The following is a 26122-nucleotide window of genomic DNA, read 5'->3' as shown; positions in this document are numbered from 1 at the left end:
TCAGTGGAATTATACCAGTGAAAAATTGGTGTAAAAGAGATCTGAACACAGTTGCCAACTTTCACGTGGTAAATAAGCACCCCAACTTTCACAATAAGCCAAAAATCAAACTAATCCCATTTCAAAACAAGGCCAAAACAACCCAATCCCTAAGAACCCCAACACTCTATGTGACTAGATCCCCCCGGCATGCAGTCTGGGACTGTGGTGAGCCTGCTGTGCACCCCGACTCTCTCCCCGCCTTGCCCTTGCTTGCTGGGAGCCGATCAAAAAAAAGAAGCAACAAGTTGTAAGCCAAAAACTAGCCAACAAGCAACTCACAAGCCAATTAAGCCAAAAACAAGCCCAATTTCTGTGGTTTTTTGCCACAGGTTTGGCATGTCTGGATCTGAATCACTTTTGGAGTCAGTGAGGTCAAAATTGGGGATTCTCTGTAAATGAGAAGCTGTGAATACATTAGTTATAATTTGTTTTCTGTAGAGTTTTTATTTTACTCAATGTTTTTTTCCCTACAGAGCTGCTCAAAAGTTGAATCTGTCGTCCAAAAAGAAGAAACATAGGCCATCTACATCATCTGCGTCTGAATCTCCTCTCTTCTCTACCAACTTCAGCAGTATCCTTCAGACTTCCCCACCCCCTGCACCACCATGTTTGCTGAGGGCAGTCAACAAAGTGAAAGACACCCCAGGGTTGGGCAAGGTAGGCCTCAGACTCTCTCTAAAATAATTATTTTTCTCCTCTCAAAGAAAAACGTCCCATGCAAAACATTAATAGAGTACTAGGCCTGTCGTGTTGTTCTTCTTTGACATACCCTGAAACTTGTCTTCAGTATCCACTCAAAGGTCTGACCAATTGGTTGCTAAATGCAGGTGACCTTCTAATAAAGCTGGAGCAAACTTGTGCTCAATGAACCAGACTCAGTCCTGTTGGCATAACACAGGTTTCAAACTCCTTGCTGTGATAAATGAAATAGGGGTGAAAAGACAGAGTTGTCTGCAACCCCAACTCTACCTGGGGCCTTGAAGTAGGTTGGACTGTATATTGACACTACAACTCAGTTTTATCTTTTGTCAATTGATTCCCACCCCCCCATCAAAACCCTTTTAATATACTGATTAACTACAGATCCTTCAGTACATGATGGCAGCACCAGGCCAGCTTGAAGATACATTGATATATCTTCTCTCCCAGCCAGCCTCCAATGTTGGGTCACCTACGGTGTCCTTCCATGGTTGAAGCCTCGGGGCGAGGTAGCTACTTGCCTTACCTGAGGGATAATCCCTTCTTTAACCCCCAGTACAGATACCCTGCCATCCTAGGGGTGAGTCTGGTCCATTACATTGGGGAATACTTTGGGACAGTTGCTCAAGACAGGAGTTTGTTTTAAAAGGTAGTCTCTTATACAGGTTTTTAGTATATTATGCTTTTCTGTATTCATCAAGTGCTAAGTGAAGACACTGAATTTGTTGAAAACCGCTTTCCTTTTTAGCAGAGAAATGGTAATGTTCAATCTGGACATACTGTCAGGGCCAGCTCCAGGGTTTTGGCCGCCCCAAGCAGCCAAAAAAAAAAAAAAAAAAAAGCCGCGATCGCGGTCTGCAGCGGCAATTCGGCGGGAGGTCCTTCGCTCCGAGCCGGAGCGAGGGACTGTCCGCCGAATTGCCGCCAAATAGCTGGACGTTCCGCCCCTCTCCGGAGGGGCCGCCCCAAGCACCTGCTTGCTGGTGCCTGGCGCCGGCCCTGCATACTGTACACAGAATGTGCCTCACTGTTTCCATTGCTGCCCTTGGGCACTAAGGGAACGAGTCAGGCAATAATACGATTTTTCACAGAACCACATCCATTATTTTCGTGGATGGCTTATGTCCATCTTAGAGGGCTCATGGGATTTTTTTTCCCTCCTGGTTTGGATGAGAAGTCCTATGTGACCCTGCTACTGGTACCACTACTTCAGTGGGAGCTGCAGGATAGGGCCTAACTATTAGTTGTTCCAAGCATTTAGTATGACAACCTGTACAAGATTTGAACAGTCCTGTTTTGAGTAATATAATCTTCGGATGATTTCCACTGCAAAGTTTTCTATGTCCTCCCAGGACTCTTACATTTCCAGAATCAAGGTGAATTCTGTCTGGATAAGAATAAAGTTTGCATTTACAAATAATGAGGGATGTGCTCCTGGAAGCAAGGGACCAAAAGCAGCATTGGGCCTAATCATGCAGTCTTTATTCAGATAAGTCTTGTTGATTTTAATGGGATTTTTTTCTTGAGTAAAGGCGTCAGGTTTCTGTCCATAATATGGAAAGGGCATCGCAAATATACGCGTACAGCTCTGCCAATATGCTTCAGTTCAGACCTGCAACAGTCCTGCTATTCTATCTCTGGGCCTCCATTGAGCATGGAGTTCCAGCTGTATGGTAGTTTTTTTTTATATCCACAAACAGAGCCAAGATTAGCCTGTCCTCCAGAGCCATTTACATTTGGAACCCAAGTAAGGAACTAAGTCTGTGGGAGTAGAAGGGCATTGTATTAACCCATTCTGCTATCCAACCTAACTCTCTCACGTACAACCCCATTTTCTCCGATTGTAACTCCACTCTCTCCACTGTAATAAATGAATAAAACCCAGGATAATTTGGATTCTAATCTTCATTTTATGATACTGTGATAGTCTGAGCCTTTTCGGAGTCTTTTTCCCTTCCAAAATCCTGTCCCCCTTGGGAACCTTACTCCAGTCTTTCAGGATTCACAGGTATGGGGGGACCTGGGGAATGTTCAGTCTCTGAGTTTTCCTTTTAGAGAATCTATAGGGGTCTGTCTTATTTATGGTGGCAAGGTATGGCAAAACCCTCACCCAGGATTTAGCCATATCTTCTATCCCTGTCTTCAGTGGTGGGCTTATACCTGGTCTGGTGAGTCCTTGTGGGAGGTGGAGGTTTACATGCTGTCTTCCTCCCAGCGATCCTGTTGTAAGAATCCGCTAACTCTGAAGCACAGCCGTTTTCCTCCTGGTTTCCACCCATTCCAGTAACAAGTTCTCCCTTTTAAGCTTGCTTCCTCCAAATGGAGCAGGCTCTGCAGTTGTGCCTGTTCAGTACCAGTTGAGCCCAGAGGAGCTTGTTAGCCTTCTCCTGATTGGGATGAGGGCGTGCCCCATCCAAGGTACACAAGACAATATTTCTTTCTAAATGAATTTTTTGTCATCTAGTACTAACTGATATATTTAGGAAAGAACCTATACACTGAGTCATAAATGAGGGCTTTTTAAATGATTTGATTGTGCTTCTTCAAAGAAAGTCATTGTAACAAATTAGATTTAATTCATATAATCAAAACAAGTGAAAACGGTTAATTCTGAAATAGTTCCATATCAAAAATTGTCTAGTCTTCATTTCCATTTCTGTCCTCTTCTATTTCTCTTATGAGTTACCTTATAACACTGCTCTACAGCCAAAATGCTTCTGAAATAAATGTAGTCAAACTTTACTAATTCTGGGTCACTGAGAACGAAAATGATGTTTAAAATTGTTGATTGGCTCTAGTTTTCAAGATATGCTATTGGGTCAGTATATACGACCCTTGACTTGGGAATGGCGGAGGATAAGTGAGTTATAAAGGGAAGGGATCTCAATTTAAACCAGAAATGACTAAAATACATCTTTGACTGGATCTATGAATAAATCTATGACTGGGTTTGGACAGTACTTGCTTTTTAGGCAAAACAATGAATGATGCAATCTGAAGCTGGTATTGCATCATACATGATATGAATTGCATCATGTTATTCCTAGAAGTCATGGATGATTCAATCATAACGAAGCTTACATCACTTTGCTGAATAAATTGCCCTATATCAGCTCTAGAAATCATAGTGTCATGCTCTCTTATTTGTCAGTGTTTGATTTTGCAAAGGGACACATTTCTGTTTAGCCAAAGTGAGCAGAGATGCCTCGTACTTGTGTGAACAGTGCAGATAACTTCTGCTATGTTTGTGGTGAAGTGACTTTTGCGTCACAAAAGCGCAGTATAACCACTATGGTTAAGAAAGCCTATCACCTTTATTTTGGCTGCAAAATTGGAGATCAGGACAAGAGGTGGGCCCCACACATATGCTGCAACAAATCTTCACCAGTGGTTGAACAGGAAAAGGAAATCTATGCCTTTTGCAGTGCCAATGATTTGGAAAGAGCCAACAGATCATACCAGCAATTGTTACTTCTGCATGGTGCCTCCATTTGGGAAAGGTGTGTCAAAGAAGAAAAAGTGGACTGTGCATTATCCAAACATTCCATCAGCTATAAACCCAGTACCCCACAGAGAAGGACTGCCGGTTCCTGATGCACCAGAATCGTTCTCACTTGAGTCAGAAGAGGAAGAGGATGAAACTTCTGGTCCTGAACCATCAATGTCACAGGACCCACATTTTCTCCCATCCTCCTCCTCTGAACCACACCTCCTAACACAAGGTGAACTGAATGACCTTGTCAGGGATTTGGAACTACCCAAGAGTAAGGCAGAGCTGTTGGGCTCCAGACTACAGCAGTGGAATCTCCTGGCAGGTGATGTTAGGGTTTCCATGTTCCGTGATCGTCAAAAGGATCTTGTCCCATTCTTCATGGAAGGTGATCTTGTAGCCTGCAACAATATCGACGGTGTGATGGCAGCCCTCAACATCTTTCACGATCCAGATGAGTGGAGACTGTTCATTGAATCATCGAAGACGAGTCTTAAAGCTGTTTTACTGCATAATGGCAATGTTTTGCCATCAATTCCAGTTGGTCATGCAGTCCATATGAAGGAAACCTATGACAACATGAAACAACTTTTGAGATGCATAAACTATGACCAACATCAGTGGCAGCTTTGTGGCGATTTGAAGGTTGTTGCTCTCTTGCTTGGTCTGCAGACTGGATACACAAAGTACTGCTGTTTTCTCTGCGAATGGGATAGTCGTGCAAGAGATTCCCACTACATCAAGAAAGATTGGCCACTCCGTCATTGGAGCCTGGGAGGAAAAGTGTTCAGCATCCACCACTTGTTGAATCAAGGAAGATTTTGTTACCACCCTTACACATCAAGCTGGGTCTGATGAAGAACTTTGTCAAGGCCATTGACAAAACACAAGCAGCTTTCAAGTACCTCCGTGGAAAATTTCCAAGGTTAAGTGAAGCTAAGATAAAGGAAGGTGTCTTTGTTGGTCCTCAGATTCGTGAACTTCTTCGAGATGATGCATTTGACCATGCACTGCGGCCAGGAAAAGACGGCATGGAAAGCCTTCCAGTTAGTGGCAATACATTTTCTCGGAAACAACAAGGCAGACAACTTCAGGTTGTTGGTGGAAAACCTCCTCAAGGCATACAAAAGCCTTGGTTGCAACACGTCACTAAAGATGAATTTTTTGCACTCTCATCTAGATTTTTTTCCACCGAACTGCGGAGCAGTGAGCGACGAGCACGGCAAGCGATTTCACCAGGACATTGCAACAATGGAGAAACGCTATCAGGGCAAATGGAGCCCATCAATGCTTACAGACTATTGTTGGACAGTGACAAGAGATGCTCCATTTAATGAATACAAGAGACAAGCCAAGAAGCGCCGAGTAGACACTGAATAGGACTAAACTATGTACATAATAGTTTTTTGCCTTTTGTTTCATAATAAATTTTATTTATATAACCCTTTTGCTGATTTTTAAAGTGTTACATAAACGGGACAGGTGAAATATTATCATGTAAAGCAACCATAAACACATGAAAAGACCTAGGTTTACAATTTATGATTAAAACTCTACTATCTACACAATATACATAGACATAAAATGTAAAAGCTTAAATATCTTAGAATATCTCAGTAGCCAGTTGTTTTAATTGTCATATTTGAATTCAGCACATCAAAATACATAATAAATAGCACATTTTATCTCTGAAGCAGACGACTTCTCAAAAATTGTAGACCAGTGTAATTATTATCTAAAGCTCATATACGTTCATCAATTTTCCTCTGTAGCATAATTGACATTTTAATAGGTCAGGGATAGGAATGAGGCATAATAAATAGATAATTGCCGATGGAGAATGTAGTTTGCCAGTCAGACTGTGGAGACCTCAGATGTGGTGATGGGAATTTTCAACCTATTGGATCACTGAGACATTATTATTTACATACTTTTTGTTTGACAGTGCCCTGCTTCAAAGATAGACATTTCCTATATGGCTGTTCAAGAAGCTCTGTTAATTTCCCCCACATCTCCTTTCAAATATTTGCATTTATATGGAAGTTAAAGTGTAGATAGATGTGAAGGATGTGGAGTTAGGTTTAAGAAATTCAAGACTTTACTTTGTTGGTTGGGATTGTGGCTGCTCTGTTCTGGAATAATAGGAGGCTATCAAAAAATGACCAGTATAGCAAAGCTCTAATTAATTGTGGGTGAGGACTGAAATATCTGGCTATTTGATATTTAGTTGTGATACAAACCAGGTTTTAGCCATTAGCAAAATATTCAGAGGTATTAAGGTTACTTACCAGCTCAGATACAAAGATATAGAATAAGAATATAGATTGACTGATGTATTAGACTTAAAAAGTAAAGTTGTGGTCAGGTGCTTAACACCTTTCCGCACCCAAGACCGTCCATAAAACATACTGTAATTGACTGGAATTTGGAACAAGCATTGTCTTCTCGTTAACATTCAACCCCACAGGAGGAGGAAGATAAAATACAGGGCCTGTTTCAGCACTGATTAACTCTGGTTTTTGAATGAGTGTACTTCCATTTCTTTCAATAGAATCTCACCAGTGTCAAACTGGAGCAAAGCAGTGAAGAATAAGACCCATAATCAGGAAGCTATGAGAAGTAAAAATAGATGTCTTGATTGTTCTGTGGCCCTCCTCTGTTGGATTCATTTCCAACCAATTCTAATTAAAGAAAGAGATACATGGCCTGTACTGCAAATAAATTAGCAATGGAACACACACATCCATCCATATCTAGCCCACAGGTGCTTCAGCTTCCATGTAGTAGTGACAGTAGCTGGCTAGTAACCAGATGTTTGTGTGGGATCCCCACAGTTTTACAAAAATAGATTGAGTTGTCTTTTGGGCATGAATGATAATCCTCTTCCATAGCATGCAACAGCTGGAACCACTACACTGGCTTCTCCTTTGCCCCCATCTCTGCGTCACTGTCATATTCTGTACTCTTGTTCACATCTGGGTTGCAGATTGGTTTGGTTGGATTTAGATATACATATGGAGTGTAGTTATACTCGCTGTTTGCACATGACATCTCTAAATTCTTTTGTACTTTTATCTCAGCAATATATATTGTATGTTAGTCTTTTTTAGTCAGAGAACTGAGCAGAGGAGCAGAAAGGTGCTCTCTGTATGACTGACAAACAATACCAGGATTTCACTCAGCATTAGAATATTGTGGTAAATGTTAGAGCTGGTTGGAAAAATATTTTCTCCTCCCAATGGAACACTTCAACTTTTTGTCTAAAAATTAAAAATCAAATGTTTTGTGATTTTGGCCAAAACCTGAAAACTTTCAGCTTCCAGATTTTCAATGCAAACTTGAAATTTTCTGCAGAGCAGACACTTTTTGTGAGAAATTTAATTTTGTCAAAAATCCAATTTTCCATTGAAAAACTGTTACAATGGAAAATTTTCAACCAGCCCTAGCAAATGTACTGCTTGCATGCAGCACTTGGGTTTTTCATGGCCTGATGTGGTTTCTGTTGTTGTTTTTCTGCAAGTAGCCTTATGAAATTCTGCCACTGAAAGGTGACCTTTGTGTCAGGGGCAGAGACCAAATGGTTGTTTGCTCATATACTGTATTGTGATAAAAGGATTGTTTTTTTAAAGCTGAAAATAAAATAGTAATGCCCTGTGAGTGAAATTCAGCCTTGGATAGATGGCTCCCATAGGGATTAAGTGGGACTTAAGTGTTGCATTACTCTAATGTGGATGCTCTGCGTAGGGGGTGAATTTCAGCACATTGGGAGAAGCTGAATACACTTTGTAATACATAAGCCTAACCACATTCTGACTAACAGAACCACTGATAGGCAGATTAATAGCTGAAGTAGCAATTGCTCCTGATTCTGTCCATTTTCCATTGTCTGCACCATGATTAGAGATATATTTATTAATTGCTTTTAATTTCTTCGGTGCCTGTCCCAGTCTCTAAGTACTTCATATTATTTAAAAACACTATTATTTGGTTAAAAAAAAATCCCAAAATTTGCCATACAATTCATGCCATTCATGGAATATCCCATAACAGCAGAAACTGGCCTTCCAAACAAACACAACCCCCAAACTAGAAACCCATACCAAGATTTCACCAGACCCTAAGGCACCTCCCTTCCAACATCCATGAAAAGATATAGGCTGGATTTTCATAAGTCCCTAAGAGTTGGGTATCTGACTCCTACTGAAAGTCAGTGGGAGTTTGGCACCCAGCTCCCTCAAGCCTCTATGATTGTCCCAGTCATTTCCCAGACACAGAGAACAATGTAACTGGTGTATATTGCACAACATGTGTGTTACAATACTTGCTTGTATTTACATTAGCTATCGTTTTACAGATCATAGATTATTTAAATAATCCTTGTCAGAAAGTGTTTCCAACAGTTGTTTCGTGACCTCTTTTAACTCCCTAACTCCTCTTTAGCACTTCATTGGAAAGCAAAGACAGAAAGCTGGATTGAAAGGAAGAAAACCAATGTATGTCTTGATTAAACCATAGGCAAAAAAAATCTTAGAGTAGAAATGCTTGTATTTTGACTAGCGGATTTGTGGATGTGAGGAATTTGTTGGCAACATCCCCGTGTGCATTGAGTGGGTGTTTATGAAAATCCTGTGTTAAGGTCAGCAGAAAACCAGATGCAACTTCTGAAATATGTACAGTAGCTCCCTTCATTGACATCCATTTTGAAGTTTTTTAAAGTGAAGCAGGGGAAGGGTTTGTCTCTCCTTTGGAAACCTTCATCCGTGGGAGTACAGAGAAAAGAACGTTAACTGTTACAGGACAAATGAGATCTAAACCCATTACCACTTGAACACAATTTATGAGGGGAAGAGTGAAAACTGTTTCTTTTCAAAGTTGCCATGGTTACTGAAATGGAAAAAAGAAGAAATACCCCATGAGGCGTTTAAAGGACATGTGTGTTCATCACTGTTGTCAACATGATTGTTCTATAAATTAAATAGTTAGTTCCACTTGGAATGAAATCCAGGTGGCCTTTTGCCCTCCAGTTAGTTGCTCATAACTGAAATTTTCTCCAGCAAGCACGTTGGATGGATCTGGCTGAGGCTTTTGTACATTTTGGCCAGATTCCTTCTGTGTGCGCGCTACCAGAAGGATTTTAAATATTTTCTTTACTTCAAGCTGCTTTAAAAGACAAAAGATGAAATTAAGAGAAGTTGGAAGAATTGCTATAAACTATTACTCTCCAGCCTTCCCAATCATATTTTCCAGGTACAGTTAATTTGCACTAAATGAAAGCCCAACCAGATGGTGCCAGTGCCACCCTTCCACCCCTGTGCTGGAGCACTGGGCCAGAATGTGACTGTCTCATGCCTGAGTATGCAAGGGAGGGAGTGTGTATGTGTAAGAAACCTCCACTCATTTGTGCACCCACCACTGAAGGGATTGCCATTGTTATAGTTCCTGCTGTCTCCTAAGTGCAGAAACTACTCTCTGCTGGAATCCCTGCAGTGCAAGGCACCCCGAAAAGAGGTGAGGAAGAGGTTATTTTTCCTAACCTATGCCAATCGGCCAGCATTGCTGTGTGTCTGGGCCAGTGTTGTTAAACCCCTGGAAATGGTGTAGTAGTTATTGTATCACTGGGAGCTCTGGGAAAAAAATCTGCTTCAATGGAATTCCTGTGCTCAACTAGAATCAGAATTTAACAGTGAAATTTTACTTTCAAATCTGCAAGGCAGATCTCTGTTCCCACTGCTGATCTGAGAGCAGAATTTTTCCCTAAGTGGAAAAGATCATTTTACAAACTGCTGTGGCAGGAATTTCATTTTCCCCTTAATCTAAACAGCACAGAGGCTGAATAGAGCAACATAAAGAGACCTTTGACCTTTCGCCTCCTGTCACAATCACATTTTAGATTAATTTCAGCAAAATCAAATGATGGCTGACTCGATCAAAAAAAAGTGTGGGCAGTAGATCTCTTGGGTCCAACTTTGATGTTATTGCTGCAGAGTAACCCTATAGATGAGTCACTCCTGATTTACACTGCTGCAAACCCCCTGAGTGGCATTTCTTCATATCTGTGTCTATCTTGTATTCTTTAGTGGCTCAATAGAAAGTCTACCCGTGCTGAACATCACTATCTCATTGAATGGTAACTCTTCTAAAGACTATGGATTGCTGTTTAGTAAATTGTGAATTTTCCTTTGGTACCTCAAAATCTACAGGAAATAGTGTTTCTTTTCCCATTGAAATGGTTTAATGCACTGAGATACTATGGTGATGGGTGACCTTCTAGAAACATAGATGGACTGAGGGAGTTTCTAGACAAAGCTCTACAGTAAAAGAGAGAATGGGGTTAGCTTTAGAAATAAAACTGTTTACCTTATTCTACCACTGAACAGGGATCTTTGGTAGAAGAAAGCAGTTTCTTCTGTGATTCTTTAACATGGTTCTATAGCATAGTTTCCACCATGAAATTTGATTGTTTCACGTGGATTGACTTCATGTTTTTAGCTGAATTTCACTTTAAGCTTTGGAGTACAATTTAATAAAAGGTTTACACAAAACCCAGGGAACTGATACAATTGAGTTTTGCACACTTCTAATTGGCTTATCCACACAGTGTCCTAGACCTTGTGCTGGACATACGTTTTTATGCTCATTAGTGTAGGGTACTTTGTTGTGGTAGTGTATTTGTGTGAGGTCACTAAAGGGCAAAGTAACTATAATTGCTTTGTAGACCACTAGCCAACCACCTGCCGTGATCTATGAGATTCAGTCAACACAGCTCAGCTGATATGGTTGCTGAAGTCTAGTGAATCTAATGAAAGAAGCTCCAGAAAGCCTTAACGTCTAGTCAATATATTAAGTGGTCTTTTCTGAAGGGTTGAAGAACACAAGGCATGTTATATTGCTTAAATTGTGACAAAAATACAGTAGCCATATTTTATAAATCTCTTACACAAATATAAATTACAATTCTTTTAGATTATAAAAATTCATCCTTCTTAACTGTTTGATTTCTTTGGACCTTTTATTTTTACTACTTTTGATACTTAGATCAAAATTGTACTCTCTATATAATATTATTTTGTGGCATTATAGTAGACCTAGTTAATCACTTCCACTTCACTTCTGGAGCTTTCCAAAGTGCAGTTTAAAATTCCTTCCCCCCTTTTTGCTCATGTTTAAATCCCTGTAGAGAAGGTTAATAGAAATCAGGAAAGTCAAGATCAAATAATCTGAAAATTACAATGATGATTCTAGTAAAATGCTGAGTAAGAAATTTAGATGCTGAATACTTCCCCAAACCTAGGAACTTAGGTAGGTTGGTTGGTTTGTTTTTTAAGATCTTATTAGTATGGTGGGCAATAGTATAGTAAGTGCTTAAGCTCACAGTATTTAATATGTGTATTTTTTTTCTTAAATTCCAAAAGCCCATCTCCTCCTCCCAGCCCTTTCCCTGGGTGTTTGACTCCTCTCTGCATGTGTCCATGCGCAATGTTCAGGGGAACTGACAAGATGGTAAAGCTGTTGGAGGCTTCAGTATAGCACTGCTCTAACAACACTGACTAATGATCCAACTGAGCTTATTGATTCAGCCCCGAAGGTCACTCTGCTTTTCTTTTTCTTTAAAGGCCTGGGCTTTACTGTGTGCTTCTAACACAGCATTGATTAAATAGTCAGTCCAGCTGGGGAAGATCTGAGATTTTAATACTGTGAGTGCCTTGTGGACACCATCCCTCCCATTTAGTCTCCTCTGCGAACCCATTTCCCCTCCCATTTGTGATTCCAACAGAGCATAGCTTGACAACTTCTGTCTTCGGGCATTCACCCATTCCTTCGCAATTCCTCTGAGGCATCCTTTCTCTCCATGCTCCATAACTTCATCTGCTTCCTTCCTTCCCCACTCCCTGGTGCCTCAGGAACAGCCACCACAACTACAGTTACTCAGTGGCTAAGAGAACAGGCTTGCTTCTACTCTGGATCTGTAACATTACTCCAGGACCATCCATCAAGAGGTATAAAAGCATGTCAGGCCCCATCCCCAGCTTGGCTGCTTAGCGAACACCATGAAGTCATCCCCAATCCTTGGTCTGATTTGGTACTAACCTGTAAACCAGTGGGGTCACCTCCATCTAGTGAAGAGACAGCCAGACTTGCAAGTACCAAATCTTTGGGACTTGGTAAAAATGACCTTGCTGGCTCTGCATTGTATGACTGAGTATTTGGTCGTATGTGAACAAAGGGGGAAGGTGTGCGAATGCACATTTTTGATCTGATCTCAGGTGTAGAATCATAGAATCATAGAATATCAGAGTTGGAAGGGACCTCAAGAGGTCATCTAGTCCAACCCCCTGCTCAAAGCAGGACCGGAGGTCCAAGCAGTGCCCCTTGCCATGCATGGCTGACCATTCTGGGAATTAGTCAAGATGCCACAAAAATAAGAGCATATGGGCACCTAAGGCTTTCTGTGGACCTTGGGTGCCCATATTGTAACATATTCTCCAGACCTGAAGAAAAGCACTATGTAAGCTCAAAAGCTTGTCTCTCATACCAACAGAAGTTGGTCCAATAAAAGAAACATTACCTCACCCACCTTGTCTCTCCAATATCCTGGGACCAACTCATCTACAACAACACTACAGATATATTGTATCACTGTTAGGCAGAACTCTGAATTTATTTCATTAGGGACTTCTGCTTAGAAACTGATGGTGGGGTATAATGCAGGATGTGGGATAATAAAATGAAACCACATTTGGATCATTGTTTAATCAATCCTAAATGATTCATTCTGTGTATTCAAATAGGTCCTTCTATATTGTTATTAATACGGTCTCAGTTAAAATACACTGTTAGACACTAAAATACAAAAGTAAGCTACAATAAGCATCCTTTCAAAGTTCACATTCCTGCTGTCTAAAAAAAAGTATAACTTATGAAAAAGTATTTTCCCCATTTTCTATGTGGTAAAGGTGAAAACAAAGTTTGCAATCATCAGCATGATCAGTCATGCAATTAATTCTTTATATAAAAGCAGATTGCAAGTTAATCCATTTTTAAAAGTCTGTGACCCACAAAACTCCTCCTCCAGGGAATGGAGCATGATACACACATAGCACAGAGCTGGCCAGTGGCATGCTGGTTGAGTATGTTGGTTGATAAGATCAAATTTTAAGCAATAGTACTGTTTCATAGTTTAAATATATTATGTATAGATCCTGTTACAAGTGAATACTGATGTGTATAACTAGTATCAGCACCATATATTTTGTAAAAGGAAGACAACACCTGCCAATAATATACTAATAGAAAACTATTATGGAATTTAATTCAGAATTACGTCCTTTCTGTACTTTGGTTTAACCATCCCATATGTAACAGGAAATTTTATTCCCTCTGTAGGGTGGTTCAAAACACTGACACACATGATAGAAAATGCTATTAAATTCCAGTTTTTTTAGATTAATTTATATAGCACCCTATTGCATTTCTATAAAATTCATGGCTTCATCTGTGTTAAATTCTGTAGGACCCTTGCATACATTTCTTCAATTTATAAAATTCTCTTTTTCATTTTATTTAGAAAAAGCTATTGTCTGAAAGTGCTGTGTGTTGTGCTGTGTGACTATTAGCAAGAAATGGATTGTGTGTACCTCTGTGCTGTAAATTAGTCTTCATTACTGCAGATACTTCCATGATAGATACAGAGAGGTAGGAAAACTTATCTGTCAGTCCTTTCCCTCCTCCCCTCTTCTCCCACAGGAAATACGACATGTGTATTTTAAATCATTGTACACAGTGTAGGATTAACAATCTTTCTTTGAAGTCTTTTCTTCTTCCCATCCTTCTGTATCCTTGGAGGTTTATCCAAACACAGTCCATTAGCAATAGAAATATGCTCTTGACTAGATTGGCCCCAGCACCTTAATCCAGACTCCAGAGGTGCCTGACTCAAAAAGCCTTCACCATCCAGGAAAATAACTTAAACCACTGGATTTTGCCTTTTAAATTGCTGTCAGCTATCAGGAGCAGTGCTAAGGTATGTGCTGGCAAGAGATCTGACAGAGGTGCTGAAGATGTGTGTGTTGTCTGGCCACACAGAAGGTGAAGGCATGCACACTGATTGATAACAGCATGTGCAGATGTGATAAACATAAGGAGGCCCATGCTTCTTTGGGGAGACTGAATAGCAACACAAATGAGGAAACGGAACTCCCCAAGAGAGGCGTGTTCTGCGTGCAGTGGGAATCCATGAATCTTTTTAGATGGGAGGGAGCTATTTATCATGAAGACTATTATGCCATGTAAGGCATTGCTGCAAGAGAACACCACCAAGCTATTTCCTACCTTATCGGTTTATATTAATAATGCAGCAGTTAATAAAAGAACTACAAATTAAAAATAACTGGATGGGCCGATAAGCAGAATTCTTGAGATAGAGACGACCAGAAATTGCTTTAAACGATGCACTCAGTGCAGGAAATATAGGAGGAAATGAGCTTTGGCCTCTTTGCTTTTATTATTTTCTTATTATTTAGTTTATCTCTGTGAACATGACTATCAGGGTTTTATGTGGCACTTAATAGTCAGATATGTTTACGATTTGGTGCCAATTTTTAGCTCCATAGAAATGAAGTATTTGTCATGCTGTATTAGATGGCTGGTCTCTCTCTTTCCATAGGAGCCAATAATATATTGAATATGAATAACACTCTGAACATTATCCCTCCCCCACTCCACTCCACCGTACACTTTTTGTTCTCCTCCAACTCCCAGCCCGCAGTAAAAAGCTATACATGTTATACTGTAAATTACACATGTTCAAGCCCCAAGCTAAATTTAAATACAAATAACATTCCAGCAGAGCGGCTAGTCACCACTCTCCAGAAAGCTTCCCACTATGAATGACCCTTGGTCCCTGGTGACACATGGTTGGGCCTTAGAAATGAGACTCTTCATGCAGCATCCGTCTCCTAAATTTCTGGTTACCATTCTTTCCCCCTGACTCTTACCTGCAACCATCCAGACCTCCTTATCCATGAACTGACCTATGGAGACCTGGGAGGGAGTTAATTAATTTCTGGGCACCCACAGGGGAGATTTGAACAGCAGTAAAAGAATGAATAATAACTTCCAAACAGAGCTGAGCGACTCTTTTTTTGCCACGGCTGCAAGATACCAAGAGCATATTTACTTTAACATGTGGGCTGAGTTCTCATTGATTGGGCCCCTTATTTACTAAGTAATTTTGAGGGCACTCTAAAATCCAGTTCTCAGTGAAATACCTAACTGAGTTACTGAGGTGTGCAGCCGAGTCACACAGTTCTGTCCTAGCAACACCCGCAACACCACCACCACAAAGGCTGTAGTGCACCCATTTCTCCCACCATCTTGCTGAAAAGTGACAGCATTTGCGAAACTAGCAAGATGGGTGCACCATGTCACAGCTGTTAAATCATTTGTCAGCCTGCTTTAATGTGGTTTAGCCGTCAAGGGCTTCTCTCTGTTATATTATTGTTGAAGGACTTTATTGTCTGTCCAAAAGAGTCCATTGCCTCAGAAATACCCTATCATGCTATAAGGAGTAGGTCTGTATCAATGATTCAGCAGGTTAAATGGGTGGAAAAAGCTGTTTCTTAAATATTAATCTCTTCAGTTAGAGTAGTGGGAGGTAGAATGCAGGGAATGACAAAGCACACTAGCCTGAGCAGCCAAGCTGTGTACTGGAAATTCTCTGTGGCTGAGGGCTTGGAATCTTCCCATAGCAGGCCACAGAGCAACCACAGAGCTGGTATGCCAGCCTTAAAGCCAATTCAGCCTTAGGCCTGAAGAAGCCTCTATGCTATGTGGTTCCCCTGATGCAGGGGATGGGGTGGGAGAACAGCTGGTGGATCCACCAGCCTCCCCTCTGCTTCTTGCCTATTCCCCAGAAGCCCAACTCTTCCCACCCCTTTGCCTCATTTGGCAGCTGGCATGCAGCTGTATCTCCTCCCCGAAGCCAACTGCCACAGCTGAAGCTGCTGAACACATGCCAGCTGGTCAAACTCTTAATTTACAATTAATAATCATTACCATTTAAGCTCCTCTTTTTGGATGGCAAATCATTTGCCGCTGATTCTGATTTTTTTGCGTGTGTGCATTTGTGGCTTGTAAATACTCATCAAATGTTCAGACTGAATGGTTCAAAAAGTGTCAACTCAGGCTAGTCGCTATTCACCATTCCTGCCATGCGCCTGGTCCCCCTTTGTTTCTGCTCCATGATTGGATGACTGAAGCATTCTGCGTGGGAGAATGGATACAAATCTGTGAAACCTTGAGGAGTCACAGGCATTTTCATATGTCCCTGTTAGGTGTGCGAATACTCACAAAAACCGGATATGACCCCACAAATCCCATCAAATTAAACATGGTGCCTTTATTCACAAAAATATTTGCAATTTTTTTCACTTATCCACCAGGTCTAACATTTCCCATCCTGTCGTGTCTCAGTGCCCTTCATCTGCCTGGTTCACCTGCCGCTCCTCTACTTGTTTGCCTATCAGTCTGTCTACAAATGCCATGTTCTAGGCCAGGTTTTGTGAATATAGTGATTAATACGGCCTTGCTTGTTCCCAACTGAGATTTTTGTGCCTTTTAGGGACAGTGCTCTGACTTCAAACACCCTTTTTTTGTTTCCAGTGTGATTTATCTTCATGTCAGTGGCTGGCTTTCTTTTTCCTTACATCGGGGGGCGGGGGAGGAGAGAGATGCAGCTGTTAAAATTAGAATAAAAAGGTATATGTTAATCTTCACTTTTAAAAGGGATGTCTCCTCCCCACCACATAAATAGAGTGATAACTACAAACCGATGATTAATCAGACAGTCTCTGTTTTAAGGTACAGTCAGCATCCTTTGTCTCACAGGGCTAGACTGGCGATCAAGTCAGGGAAACATGCAGATCTGTAAAGAGTGTACCAAAGGCAAGTAACTACTATTTCCTCAGAGCTTTCCCAGATACTGTCTGGGCAGACTACCCTGCTGAAGAGAATAAGGGGGATGCCCTCCCAATATGATTATTTCTTGGCTTTTTGGGGAAAAATCATAAGAGCTGACTCCATCTGAAATACAGTAGCTTTCATAGCAAACATTTCCGCCTCAGTTGAGTTTTGTTTATGTTCCATAATCACTCGTATTGAACTAGCTCACTTCTAGGGTAATCATATTAAATATAGAAGTGTGGATGGATGAGACTTGGTTTTGCTGGCCCTAACTATCTGAGCCTGGACAAAGACCACCTTTCCTTTTATTTCAAGTGTCATTTTTGTCTTTTTTGATTCAGCCTCTCATGAGCAAACTGTGTTTTTTTTTTTAAACTGTTAGCTTTATATTACTGTTTGATTGAGGAGCACCCATTCAGAACTCATTGGCTCCCTTGACAATCCTCAGTACACTGAATAAGTGAACAGATCCATCAGTTACTCCAAGATCAAATAACCCAACAACAACATAGATATAACACAACTCCAGTAATCCAAATCTAAATTTGTAATAGTTGTTGGAAGTCCCTCTAATCAGAAAATCAAACTGGGGATAGTTAAGTATCAGTAATGGCTCTTGAGAATAGTCCTTCACACCTGATAATAAGCATTGTTTTAATATGCTAGGAAATGTACTAAACAATGTACATCTGCCTGAGGTTGAATAGAATATTTGTTCATCATTCTTTAAGGCTAGATTTAGAGCAAACATTTGAAAGGAATAAGTGTCTATAAAATGATTAAGTAGGCATCTTGAGTTCTGCTGATATGAACAAGAATTTGTTTACCTTGAGCAGAAGAAAATGTTAGAATAAAACATAATGTTTCACCCACAAAATCTGTTTCTACTAATGGAAATTTAAAAATTGAGGGGAAAAATTAGGCCCAGCTCTTGCATGGCTTGTTAAAGGGTGGTGGTGTAGGGAACCTCACCCATTTAGTGCCCTTTTATAAGGAGGTGCCAGGCACAACTGCAGTGTTTGCACTAACTGGAGAGCAAGGATTACATGAGGTTAGCAATGTAAGTCACCCCAAAATGGGCTGGAGGAGGTGGGGCTTTGATCCATCCTCTGCTCTAAATCAACCAGTGGGACAGCCTGCTGATTAGAGGAGCTCACATTCTATCCTCTGAAGGGATGGTGCAGCAGTTGGTGTGTTCCTGGGGAACTCAAGGAGGCGGTGTGCTGAGGAGTAACAGCTTTTCTATGGGGGCCTTGGAGCACATTTTATTTGAAATAGGCTATACCCTGATTGAGAGTGAAAGCCTGAAACAAAATGGAAAGGCACTTTCCTGGGAAACTAAGTGGAGAGCTGTAAGAAAGTTGCAGCGCCGTAAAGTGCCAGTGTAGACAAGCCCTTAGGGGGGTCGAGGGGGAAGGCTGTTGGTGGTCTCCTGGTGAACAGGTGTGTCTATCAGAGAAAACAGCACTTCAACTGATTGTCTCAGCAGAGAGTCCAGGATTTGAACAACCCCTTTGGTCCTGGAAATGGTTCTCGCCAACAGCGTTGAGATAGATGGGTGGGGAAGCTGCCATAGCTATTGCTTATGTTGTACCATGTCTGTTTATAAAGAGAGACTTTGGCCTTCAAGACTGTCAACAGGCATCTTTCCTAAGTATTAAATTCACTTCATAAAATAAACAAAGAAACCTCCTAATTCCTATACATTGGGTCTGCTGTCCTGCGGCACTCATGCCTTCAACCGAAATATCAGCCTTCATGTGAAAAAGTAAAACAAAACCATCTCTGTCATGCAGCAGTGCCTTTGAGTTGACACAAACCAAGCAGCTGCCAGAGATCACAGCAAGTCCAAGAATATAGGGAAGATGAAGAAGGAAGGATGAGGAGGATTGGGCAAGAGTATGTTCAGATAGCTCAGATTTTAGTTGCTAATATATAGATGAACTTTCAGACAAAGTATCTATATAAACGTACAGGCTGCTGTAACTGCAAAATAGAAAAATGTTCTAGAGCAGAGGTGGGCAAACTACGGCCCGCGGGGCCATCCTGCCCAGCCCCTGAGCTCCCAGCCCCTCCCCTGCTTCCCCCCCCCACTCCCTCAGCTCGCCCTGCCGTCAGTGCGGTGGTGTGGCTGGCTTCGGGCGGCGTGGCTCAGGGGCAGATTTACCAGTGAACAACAGGGGGCCCCAGGGCCGGGCACTCAGGCAGCTCAGCACTGGCGCACCCCCCGTGGGGGGGAGGGGCTGCATTGCGGGGGCAGGGGAGCGGGCAGTGCAGGTGGCGGGAGCGCAGGGAATGCGGCTGGAGGACTCAGGAGGAGCACCGGGCGGCCGCGCAGTTGGCCAGAGAGAAGCGGCGCTTTGAAGGGGAAACTGCCGCTTCTCTCCAGCTGCGCAGCTGCCCCTGCTCCTCCTGAGTCCTCCACCCGTGTTCGCAGGGCCACATTCCGAAAGGGGATAGCGGGTGGCATCCCAGGGGGGCGGTCAGGGGACAGGAAGGGGGGGTTGGATAGGGGGTGGGTACCAGGGGGTGGTTAGGGGCAGGGGGTCCCAGGAGGGGGCAGTCAGGGGACAGGGAGGTTGGATGGGTCGGGGGTTCTGAGGGGGGGCAGTCAGGGGGTGGGATGTGGGAGGAGATGGATAGGGGGCGTGGGGCAGGCTGTTTGGGGAGGCACAGCCTTCCCTACCCGGCCCTCCATACCATTTCGCAACCCCAATGTGGCCCTCGGGTCAAAAAGTTTGCCCACCCCTGTTCTAGAGCTTTGTTTTTTGGTGCGTAGTTGCCTAACTTATTCACACACATTTTAGACAAATAAGGGAGGGGAGTAATGAACTATCTGTTCAAATTGAGTATTTTAAAAAAACAAATCTTAATCCTACCTCTGTACGGGCAATGCTTTATTCTCACATTTGAAAGGAATAAGTGTCTATAAAATGGTCCATATTTGACCCTGTAGCGGGGTGGTCACCCCGGTCCAGCCCTGAAGGGGTTAAAACAGCCCTGGGAGAGGGCTGCCCTGGGGAGCCAATAGTAAAAGCAGCCCTGGAGAGGGCTGTGGCTGGGAAAAGGAATAAAAGTACCTGAGTAGCTGACCACAGGTGTGGCCAGCTCAATTAGGGCTCAGCTGGCCCTGATAAAAGGGCAGGGGGGCCAGGAGCTGAGGGAGTCTCACTCTAGCCCTGGAGTGGGAAGGGCTAGCTGCCTGGGGGCAAGGTACCTGAGGCTGAGCAGTGCTGGGGAATAGGGCAAAGGGAGCTGGGGAGCTCCAGCCTGGTAAACCCCCAGGCTGTAGGCCTTGGGGAAGGCCTACAAAAGGTACTGGGGCTGCAGAGGGGCAGCCTGGGGATAGGCAAAGGCAGCAAATCCTACCCCCTTGCCAATGATGAGTGGCCATTACAGACTGAAGTCTGCCCTAGTGAGCGGAGACTAGATGACAACTGGCAGCAGCCACTGAGGCAAGGGAGGGTGAGAGGGTTGATGGTTCCCCTGGGAGGGGAGACCCAGAGAGTGGGGATACTGCTGGGACAGAACCCTGAGGAAAGGGGCACCGGGGTCCGGGAGAGACACGGGGGGCCCTAAGGCAGGTGAGACACCGGCCTGCAGAGGGTGCTGTGGGCTGGACAAGAGCTAATTGCCAGGATGACCTGCAGGAGGTGCCATGCCAGTGAGTCTCACTTTGCTACAGACCCCTTTAAATGTTTAGTTTGAATAAATCTAAAAGAAGTTATAGGTAAAAGTAACTTTTCTAGGGGAAAGAAGGGAGGTGAGAAGTGATAAACTGTAAATTCCAAAACTTTGCTTGGCTGTGGGGCTTGCATTGACACAAACTGTCCAAGATGGTAAGAGAGCCATTATCACAGACTGTACTGCAATTCTCAAACTGCTGAGTAAATTGTTTTGTTTCCCTATTATTGCTCATCAGACCTTTGTATACATAAGCACATTATCTGTAAACCATTAAGCTTTTTCCTTTGCTTGAGGTTATTTTTAGAAGATATCCATGCAGATGTACATTCAAAAAGTTTTTTTGATAGTAGTACAACTCAGATAAATCAGGGCTAAAAGAATGTGTCACATGTTCCCCACGAAGAATGATTCGTTTTGTTTTGGCCATGTGCTTTTTGTCTTTTTAAAAATAATTTTAATGGTAGAGCTGATGAGATGCAGAGGGCAAGTTGAGTAAGCAAAGGAGACTTACAACAGCAGTGTCACATATTAGTGAAGATTCACAAATTAATTGAGTATGCTTTGGGCTGGGTTTTTTTTTTTTTTTTTTTTTTTTGGTTGGGCTTTTTTGTGTCTTTTTGGCCAATTGACCCATATTTCAAAAGACCCAACAGTGTATTTACATTGATTCTGCTGTCACCCACTGGATACTACTCTTGTAGGACATTCATCCCCATATGCCTTTGACAGACAAAGAAAAATTATTTCCAAGTGAGAAATTGGGTGCTTCTAAGAACCAGCCTTTCAGAATAGTGTCTGCAGTCAAAAAGGCTAATCGTCCAAATGATAGCCATGCATGGTTGGCTTTCCTCTTTATGATGCCTTGATTGAGACAAGATGAGCATACTGCTGGCCTTTTGCAGTGAATAATTTTGTTAGAACAATATCTGCAGGGAAAGGCTTTTATACACCAAGAATGACAAGTGTGGCAAATTGCTTACAAAGCCCAGACCTGGAGGCCTCTCTTTCTAAAGCTGCCAGCCCACAGTACAAGAGCACTGCAAAGCTGAATATAATTGCTGTGCTCCTGCTGTAAACAATAGCACTTGTTTCTACACAGTCAGCTTGTTGTCTCATAAGATTTGTTCACATGTGACCATTAGGTCTCTGATACCAAAATTACATTTAAACCAAGCAGAACCCTAAATTCACAACAAGGATTGTCTGTAATAATAAAAGCAGTAATCACATGCATAATGTGTGTGTAGGGGCTTAACCTAAACCTTTCCCTTCCTTTCCATTCCCACCACAGAACTTTGCCTGTGCGTCACTACTAGGGTTACCATGTTTAACAAATAAAAAAAGAGGACCCTCCACGGGGCCCTGGCCCCGCCCATTTCCCACCCCCAACTCCGCCTCAACCCCGCCCTAACTCCGCCCCCTCCTCCCTCCCACTCCCAGCCATGCGAAAAGGGCTGCCCGAGCGCTACCAGCTTCATGGTTTGCCGGGCAGCCCCCAGACCCTGCGCCCCCGGCCGGCGCTTCCCCAGCGCAGCTGGAGCCCGGGAGGGGAAGCGCCCAGCCGGGGACGCAGGGTCTGGAGGCTGCCCGGCAAACCGTGAAGCCGGTAGCGCTTGGACTTCGGGCAGCCCCTATGCCTCCGGACCCTGCGCCCCCAGCCGGGCACTTCCCCTCCCGGGCTCCGGCGACGCAGGGTCCAGAGGCATGGGGGCTGCCCAAAGCCCGTAGTGCTCGGCTCTTAAACAGAGCCAAAGAGTCAGGGGAGGAGCAGAGCAGCCGCGGGAGGGGAAGTGCCCGGCCGGCATTTTCCCGGACATGTTCAGCTTTTTGGTAATTCCCCCCGGACGGGGGTTTGATTGCCGAACATGTCCGGGAAAAAACGGACGTATGGTAACCCTAGTCACTACTGAAGCCTCCTCCGATCTAGTCTTCCTGCTTTTTAGCATGGCCCTTTCCAATCTGTACAAAATGCCGCTGCCAAAATCATCATCTTACTCCTCTGAAGTCATTTACATTGTGATAGCCCCCCAAAAATCTCCAGCCCAGAATGGGACTACATTGTGCTTGGTGCTGTACAGACATACACAGGCAGAAATGGTCCCAACCCGAAGGGCTTTTAATCTAATTTGCAGCAGGATTCAGCAAATGACTGTGGCATTTTGCTCCATCTTTCATATACCTCCACTGGCTTCCTCTAGCTTTCTGGATCAAGTTAACACTTCTCATTCTCACTTGCAAACCTCTGCAGAACATTGCCCCTACACCTCCCCTCTCATATCGTCGTCGTCCTCCTCCCTCAGGAGCATGGTTCACCCATGCCACCCTCCTTAAAGCTACTTTTGTATCCTCTCATTCTCATTTTCCATGCCCTCTTCCTTGCTCCCTCTTACTCTTTGAATGCCCTTTCTCTCCTTATATACCAAATTATTGTCTTCATTCACATCTAACTTCCCCCATGAACTCTACTCTAAGGAAATGGGGGAGGGGGGAAGCTTGGTGTTAGTAATATTACATATATTTTTGTTAACTGTAACAAAAGGGGATGTGTGACATTCTGTACCTGGGGGGAGCGTACTGTAACCCCCATATTCCTCATTTTCATATAATCATGATCTTGCATATAAAGCATGCCTTGTAAGGTATCAGGGGAAAGGTTATGATCTGCTGAAAGTCATTTCTCTAGCCATATATGTGTGTCATGAATGCATATGAAGTTAGGAGAATTGTGTTGTACGGTGGTCACTAAAGCATGCTGTAAATTGGGGAATCAGCCAGATATTAGCTCCCCAGAGGCAACAGCAAGGAAAGTAACCAATACTCGGGCAGGGTGTCAAACAACTCATCAATAGGCATTGTCCAGCAAGGGAGCTACAATGCAATGACTCACCTGCATGAGGCCACACCAGGGGAATTGCTCAACCTTGCTTGGAGAGACTCAGTAATGCTCACCTGACTCTGAAGGAGTACGGGGGCAAAGCCAAGAGGGAGGAAAGGATGTGATAAAAGGAAGAGATGTTTGCCATGCTCTTCCTCTCTCTTCCACCTACGCCTACAGACACCATCACCAAGCGACTGAAGCGCTGATCAAAGGGGAGAGCCTGGCTGAAGAGCAACCAGCCACCCTGTGGCGTGAATCATCTGAGTTTGTAAGGGCATTGAAAGTGTTAAGATCAGCTTAGAATGCGTTTTGCTTTTATTTCATTTGACCAAATCTGATTTATGCTTTGACTTATAATCTCTTAAAATCTATCTTTATAGTTAATAAATATGTTTGTTTATTCTAAAGCGGGGGTTCTCACAGCAGAGCAGGGTAAGGGTGGCTCTCAGAGTCAAGGATTGGAGTGACCTAGCAGATCACTGGTCCAGATAATACCAGAGGGGAATGTCACAGGATGATCAAACGGACTAGGCCAGATTCTCATGTGGTGTAAATCAGCATAGCTCCAATGCGGTGAACAGATCCATGCTGATTTAGCCCAACTGAGGATCAGATCCTTGAATCTGACACTTTCAAATAATTCAGCATGTAGTGTATCCGATACAGATGGGGGAGGGTGCGGCGGGGGAAGACAAGCATTTGGATTCAGAGCTACTGTATAGAACCAGGCATACAGATGAGCACTAATTTTATCCGAAGGCTAATATTATCCGATAGCTTCAAGTCAACTGCCCGAAACAGCATTTTTACAGCTTTAACTAGCTACACCTAAGATCACCTAGTGCTGCTGCTCAGTCTAGTCTCCACACCCTGGAGCAGGGGTGGGCAAACTGGGCCGGTTCTGGCCCCTCAGGGCTTTGGATCCAGTCCATGGGATTGCCCCCCACGGCGCTGTGGGCCCATGCCGCTCTCAGAAGCGGACGGCACCACGTCCCTGCGGTCCCCAGGCAGGGGGGCAGAGGGCTCTGTGTTGCCCTTGCCATTGGCTGGGAATGGGGAACTGCGGCCAATGGGAGCTTCGGGGGAAGTACCTGGAGGCAGCAGCACTTCCCGGAGCGGCGCGAGGACAGGGCAGGCATGCAGGGAGCCTGCCCTGGCTCTGGTGCACGCCGCTGCCACCCCAGAGCCGCTTTAGGTAAGCAGTGCCGGGCCAAAGCCCAAACCTCTCCTGCACCTCGGCTCCCAGCTCCCTGCCCTAAGCCCCCTACCTGCACCTCGCATCCCTCCTGCACCCCAACTCCCTGCCCTGAGCCCCCTTGTACACTTCGAACCCCTCCTGCACCCCAACACCCTGCCCTGAGCTCTCTGCTGCACCCTTGTGCACCCCTGCCCTGAGCCCCCTGCCGCATCCTGCACCCTTCCTGCACCCCAACCCCGGCCCTGAGCCCCCTCCTGCAGTCTGCACTCCTCCTGCACCCCAACCCCCTTCCCTGAGCCCCCTCATGTACCCCTCCTCTGCCCCAATCCCTTGCTCTGAGCCCCTCCCACACCCCACACTCCCTCCCACACCCCAACCCCCCACCCTGGCACTGCATACAATTTCCCCACCCAGATGTGGCCCTTGGCCAAAAAAGTTTGCCCACCCCTGCCTTGGAGTCATGCTTGCCTCCTCTCAGTTGCCCAGTCTTCTCTGCTGCCCAGTGAGGCAATGATCTGTTTCCCTTTCTCCCACTGACTTATTGCTTTTTTGCTTGACAGTACAATGATTCCTAGTGTATTATTAGAGTATAATCCAAAGCTATTAATTATTTTTACCATAGCAGCGATATCTCTTTTCATAAATGAGGCTTACAAATCTCACTGCTGGCTGTTACATATCAGTGTTATCCTTTTATTTTTTTAAAAAGCATGTATAAGTTAAATGATGGATTGCATTAATAAAAAAAGCAGTGTATTGCTGTATGTAAACTAGTCCCTTATGGTATTCTATGCCTCTCTCAGCCTTGTATCAACAAAGTGTTCAACAAGGCATTCATTTAGAGAAGGGGCGGGGGAGGGGAACATCACCTGGCCTGAAAGTTCAGGCTTTGACTTAGTAAAACATACAAACTTTTCTTTGTCCAAACCGTGTGCCAAATAGAAAAAGACCAGGAGCAACACAACTGGAAAGCCAGGACTTAAGGACACAGAATGAAAAACCCCATTTCATGAGAATGAGGCGTTAGATGATATGAATGTACATTCGCGCACACAAAGAAAATCAAAACCTAACTAGATTTTTCAGATTTGTAAACACAGTGGGAGCAGATTCCTGGCAGGTGTAAAATGGTGTAGTCCCATTGCTGTTCTTGTTGAATACGATTGTG

At 43.6% G+C, this 26122-nt stretch overlaps 1 protein-coding gene across 1 annotated transcript in view; it reads left to right on the top strand.

The window, feature by feature from the left end:
• The window catches only part of KIF26B (kinesin family member 26B), a 421406-nt gene that overhangs the window by 272403 nt on the left and 122881 nt on the right, over window positions 1-26122 (top strand). The window contains exon 5 of the mRNA XM_054023876.1: window positions 516-699. Coding sequence (XP_053879851.1) covers window positions 516-699 — 184 coding nt within the window. The remainder of the gene's footprint in view (window positions 1-515; window positions 700-26122) is intronic.

Source organism: Malaclemys terrapin, chromosome 3 (assembly GCF_027887155.1).
Source record: "Malaclemys terrapin pileata isolate rMalTer1 chromosome 3, rMalTer1.hap1, whole genome shotgun sequence".
Lineage (NCBI taxonomy): Eukaryota > Metazoa > Chordata > Testudines > Emydidae > Malaclemys > Malaclemys terrapin.
Note: the sequence above shows the minus strand (reverse complement) of the source record. Positions and strands in the feature narration are given on the sequence as shown.